Source organism: Nestor notabilis, unplaced genomic scaffold (assembly GCF_000696875.1).
Source record: "Nestor notabilis isolate BGI_N333 unplaced genomic scaffold, ASM69687v1 scaffold1948, whole genome shotgun sequence".
NCBI classification, from domain to species: domain Eukaryota; kingdom Metazoa; phylum Chordata; class Aves; order Psittaciformes; family Psittacidae; genus Nestor; species Nestor notabilis.
In genome coordinates, this window is record NW_009940494.1 from 116,491 (window position 1) to 122,622 (window position 6,132).

A 6,132-nucleotide genomic window follows, 5' to 3' on the forward strand; every position below is an offset into this window, starting at 1 on the left:
GGGGTCAGGTCATGTACAGCTGTATTAGAATGCATTTCCACTGGAAACAATGGAGATTTAGCAATGACCAGTAAGTCATTCACCCAGCAGTTTTTAGGATTGGGTTTTATGGCATTCAAATGGAAAGAAATGATGGGATGGAATGGTAGTCCCTGTGCAGCCCTGCCTGCTGTGGCTCCCAACCCTGGCTGCTGCTGCTTCATGAGGCAGGCAGAAAAAAAGAAGGTAATCTGTCACCAGAATCCTTCTTCAAGTGCTATGTCAAATGCCTTAAACTCACAGAGAAATTTATATTCACAAATATGTAAACATTAAAAAGACACGGCTATAGATTAATGTCACACTATATGACTTTACTTATCCCTGCAACTTGTTAAGAACCTGGAAGCAATGGTCACGTCCTTCTTGATGAACCCAAACTAACTGGCTGGTAAATACTTTACCAATTATTCCCTTTCAGGTGAAAGGTATAATCAGAACCAGAAGCACTGACTGGTTTGAACAAAATCATGTCTTTGTAAGCACCAGCAGAAGCAGCAGAACAATGAACAAACAGAACAGTCTGCATGTCTCAGGTCATTGTCACCCAACATCATTCCCCAGCAGTGAAACTGCAGAACATGCTGTTTCTATCGTGATCAAAAGGCCTGCACTCTGATAAATCAAACCACAGGAGCAATGACTCATCAGCCTCTGCATCAAAAGGATGGTGACATGGTAGCAGCATGTCACATACACCACACTAACCCAAACCCCAAACAGACCATGTTTAAGCACACAGTTAAATGAGCAAAAGAAGACAAGACATAGCAACGTGGCCTTTTAGCATGGAGGCTAAAGACAGAAATACTCTGAGGCATAGAAAAACCCCTCAGTAACAATTGCTGACACCCAAAAGGCCTGAAAGATCTCTCTAAAAGCTAGTTCATCATTATCATTCCAGAACCCTGGATAAGTAAAGAGGATTGGATAGCTATTGTCTCTGTTTCTTTGAGTCCAGAGAACTTGAACATGTCTTGGTACTTGTGAGTATGAGAGAATTAAACTTAGGAGAAAATCACAGTAGGTAAAAATGAGCTTGCTGAATGACCCAAACCCCCTGATCACTAAATTCCAGGAAATAAGTTTGTGACTCATGAGCACCACAGAAAAGTTAAAGGCTCTATAATGAAGTTGTATTTCTTTTTATCCTAACAACTTAAGCCTCAGCCTGTAATCCTAAGCTTTCCTCCCAAATGCATTATCTTTCAAAATTCACTTAAAGAGTACGTGTTAGCTCCATCGAACTTCTGCAAAGTAAAAATTCTCATTGTATGTTTATTTTCAGTGACCAAGACGCTTTTCTTCCCAAGAGCTGCTAGTTCTGAGCATTATTATGTGGTGATATGCCACATTAGACTACTTCTGACAAAAATAGCAGGAGCAATTGATTAGGAACAGAAAAAGAGGAATAGAAAAAATTATTTCAGAACATCAACGTAGAATTGTGTTTTCAATAAACAACGGGTGAATGTTTGTACTTGCTCTGTTTCTTTTTTCCTGAATCCATCATTAAACCAAAATTTGTCTGAGGAATGTTTCTCCTCAAACCACGTGTCCATCTCAAAAGACATCTCAAAGGGTGTCACTATTCACTCAAAGATATTGGATGCTTTGCTGTAACAACGGGATTAGACAACTCTCTCCAGTCACTGCTGTGGCAGCTGCATTCACTTGCCTCATACACCAGACTCAAAAGTCAGAAGCAAATGCTTAGTTTGTAAGCCAGAACATAATCTGCTGGATATTTACAGCCAACCACTGAAATCTGTCATTGATGTGAAACAGGACAGAAACAGATCATCTTGCCTGTTTTTCCTAAATGAACTTGAATTCAAAAAAGAAATAGGAACAAAAACCTTGAAAAGAAAGATTCTCTTCTATCACACCCACTACAAAAGCACTAAACCACTCAACTTTGCTTGGAAGAACCACTTAAAGACATCATGTTTGTGTGTCTGTCTTTGTGTTTTTCTCTACCATCCTCAGCATCAAAAATGAATTTTATCTTTTATCTTAAAAAGCCTTTTTTCTCTTTATGAGACACACATTAATACCAGCAGGATCTACAGGGAGGGTCATCATGCCACATCACATGGCACTAAGTATAACTATGTTTGTAAATGTCAGTCCTTAACACCAGGTGAAGGAGCTCAAACTTCACCACCACAAACATACATTACTTCTACACTGCCTTACAGTAATCCATTTAGCAGATGGTTTGCAGAACAAAACCAAGAACAAAGTCAAAATGAGGAAACTCTTTCCAGCCTCACTCTTTATTACCGAAGATTTTATTGACTGATAAAAGTAAGGGCAGGCATCAGATTTAGTATGAAGCTGCTTCCAGAAAGTATCATGAAAACCCACTGCATGATTTCAGAGAGAGTGACAGGCAAAAATTGGTTTTGGGAAGTCGCAAGTCTAAGTAATCCTTCTATGTTGGCTGTTCTCAAGCAGTGCTGTTTGTACCCTTAGAGAATCAGTTTTCTATTCTCCAACTCACCAACACAGTAAGAAGCAGAGCTTGAATTCAGAATGAATAAAATAAGAATACTCACGCTGACCCCATCGGCCTGTTCTTGGATTCAAATAATTTGGATAAAGTCCGTTAGGACGATCCATTTTTTGAAGTAACTTCCGAATGTGCATGACCTAAATAAAATCGATAATCATGATCACCACTAACAGCGTTCATCTGCTCTCTGTACACAGTGAAATCTCATACATTTTCTTTTTCTTTTTTTTTAGAGTAAATTTTCTCAATCTGAACCCATAAGCTTTGAGGGCTCCCTGTAGATTCGCATGTTTCTGTTTGTAAACGGCTGCTCATATAAACCCTGGAGGTGTTCAAGGCCAGGCTGGACAGAGCCTTGGGCGACATAATTTAGTGTGTGGTGTCCCTGCTCATGGCAGGGGGGTTGGAACTAGATGATCTTAAGGTCCTTTCCAACCCTAACTATTCTATGATTCTGTGTTTAAAACCTACAATTTTTAAAGGTATGTTGAAGCAAATAAGAAAATTTGTCATGAATTGTCATAAATTTCTACTTGAAAAAGACATTTATTTGGTAACAGAAATACTTGCATGCAAACTTAAACAGCGGAACTTCAGGTTAGATCTAAGGAAGAAGTTCTTCACAGTGAGGGCGGTGAGGCACTGGAATAGGTTGCCCAAGGAAGTTGTGAATACTCCAACCCTGGAGGTGTTCAAGGCCAGGCTGGAGAGAGTCCTGTGCGACATAGTTTAGTGTGTGGTGTCCCTGCTCATGGCAGGGGGGTTGGAACTAGATGATCTTAAGGTCCTTTCCAACCCTAACTATTCTATGATTCTATAAATTTACTTGCTACCAAGAATGTAAATAGAATTCAGTACAGAAAGTACTTCCCCTTTAACACAATTTATCATGAAACAGTGTAAAAGACACTTTTATGATAAAAAAATCTGAATTTGAGACCCACCTTGTTGTAGTATACAGGGTCCCCTGTCAAATAGCTGAGGTGGACAAATTCCATGTGCAGAGTACCAAACTCAGCGAGGATGCTGCTGCCGGCAGAAGCCCAGCCCCAGTTTCGACCTACACCACTGGATTCCAACAAATATGCATTAAAAAAGGAGAAAAAAACCAAAAGAATTAGAATTACAGCAATAGTAACAACCACCACAGCACATTAAACAAGTAACAGCAGAATATTAACCCATACTTAAGATCACAGGAGTTGTGGTTTGATTGATCAGTTGCTTCATTGGTTGTGTCTTTGTGGAAAAAAGACACCATAACCTCATCATCAAAAAGTCCTGTGATTAAAAGATACAATCTTTTGATGTCACAGAAATATAATGTTTTAACACTGTGCCCAATCTCAGTTGCTTATTTATTGTATATTTTTAAGAACAACAATCAAAAGCAATTATCAGATGAGATGAGTATACTTCTAACGGTGGCAGCATTTGCTTCCTTGTTCTGCCTAACATCTGCTATGTTCTTTTTACTCACATGGGATGTGCTTCAAGACAGTATTAGACATTTCAGTAGGATGGGAGTGGGCCCTATGCGTATCTACGTAAAACAGTATGTTTACTATAGGCAGAACATAGCAACTTCCTTGGGCTGACATAAAAAAAAAAATAAATAAAAAAATCAACGGAAAGCATCATATACCTCATATCTTTTTCACTTGAAGAGATACCATCTTGGTAAGTCGTAACTCCCAAACTACCTCTGGTTTAACCTAATTTGGGAGTTTTCAACACCTTTCAGGATTAGATCTTTTTAATTTTCCTGGAGATGACTTTTTCTCATAAAAGATTTCAGTTACCAGTAAGACTACAATCAATTAGGAATGTCTTCTTACTTGTTTTTTCAATTACGAATTAGAAAGAGGATATGTAAGGAAAAATGTTGGTTATGGAGCAGTATTTGTAGCTCTGACCCCCCCTTTTTATAATACAGTAACTACAGAGTGCAGAGAGACATAATCATAGCTTATCTCAGGGGTTTTTTTGGTATGGGTCTGATAAAAAGAGAAAATTAAGTGTTTCATTTTGAATGCAAAAGCTAAAAAACCGAAAAGACAATAAACCTCCAACTATTTCTTTAAGGTCTTGTCTTCTATTAAATGTGAACCTTATGATAAATGTTCTCATATATGCCTGTTACTGTCACTGCCCTCTGGCATGCCAGCCACTGCTTTCTTGTCTGATGCTGACTGGTTCTATACATTATCAAGAGACTGATGCAGTAAATGCATAAACAATACCATCACACAGGAAATTTCTGCCACTCCAATCTTTTAATTTCCACCTACAGCAAATCCTGCTCCCTGATCCAGCCTTTCTGACTGTCCTCTGATACCCAGCCTATGTGCTCAGCCTCCATCTGTTACCAGTAAGTACCCATGCATCTACTGCTTGCAGCTTCTTAAACCTCACCATCTATGTCGCTCAAGGGAGTGAAGCAGACACCTTTGCTGCCTGAAGAGCATGGCCACCTGGGCCCTTCAAACATACCGGAATCACAGTGCAGTGATTGCTAACCAAAGCAAAAAAAAAAGCCTAACTTATGCACAGAGGAATTTCAAGCCCTGTGAAACTGCAGAAAGAACACAAGATTGAGTAAAGCATAATTCTGTGCAGAAAGTGTGTAGGGTCAATATTAATAGTACAGAGGTCCAATAAGTGGCCTCAGAAGGGGAAGTGCAGCACGAGCAAAGCAGAGAAAACCCGGGCAGAGTGGTGAGACCCAGCACCAACAGAAGGGCAAACCACAGCTCTATGGTCTTCACCTGAGGAATGACAGCAAAGTGAGGATTGTTTCCTGATCCCCAAAAGGCATGTAAGGCTAATGCTCTCAAAGTCATCTTAAACCTTGGTACAGTCTAACAAAGCAGAACAAATGTCTCTCCTAAAAGGAAAACAATTTATAACAATTCAAAGCTCTCTGCTATTTACCATCATGAATTGCTTAAGAGCATACACACAATTTACACATGCATCTCAACTCAGCTACTGCTTAAATACATAATAAAGATATTAAAAATGCCTTGCACCAAAACCACTCTCTCATAATCTGAGGGAAATCCCAGTACTGAACAAGTAATACAAGGTAAATTAACCAAGGCAATTGTCTTCCACAAGGCAATGTAAGACCATCTACGTTCAGTGTCAGTCCCAAACAGTCATCTAAAGAAACCTCTCCATCTCCACATACCATCGTGGATTTCAGCACGCTAGCCTTTATACCTCGGCTGAACTGTAAGATGAACAAGTATCTGCAGCGTCCCATCATTTTCTCAAACACTGTGAGTCTTCTAAAGGTAACGTACAGCTCACACAGCACATAAAACCCAGCAAGTTCAGCCATGGCCTGTAAACTATTTTGGTTTTTTGTATATGTTCTTTAATGACTAAAGAACCAATGATTGAGCTCCAGGGCAACACATGGAATAATATGCTGGGTATGTTCCAATGCCATGTTGAACTCTTATTGCAGAATCAGGAGAAAAACAAACCCATCATGGTCACAGTTTGTTGCAGTTAAGAAGACCGGATGCTCTGAATTCTCTTCAAACTATTATAAAATGCCAGGAATG

At 39.4% G+C, this 6,132-nt stretch overlaps 1 protein-coding gene across 1 annotated transcript in view; it reads right to left on the reverse strand.

Annotated features, from left to right (window-relative positions):
* The window catches only part of MAN1A2 (mannosidase, alpha, class 1A, member 2), a 114,281-nt gene that overhangs the window by 50,244 nt on the left and 57,905 nt on the right, over positions 1-6,132 (reverse strand). The window contains exons 6-7 of the mRNA XM_010020372.1: positions 3,502-3,625; positions 2,601-2,694 (exon numbers count right to left, since the gene is read on the reverse strand). Of these exons, the coding sequence (XP_010018674.1) occupies positions 2,601-2,694; positions 3,502-3,625 (218 nt within the window). The remainder of the gene's footprint in view (positions 1-2,600; positions 2,695-3,501; positions 3,626-6,132) is intronic.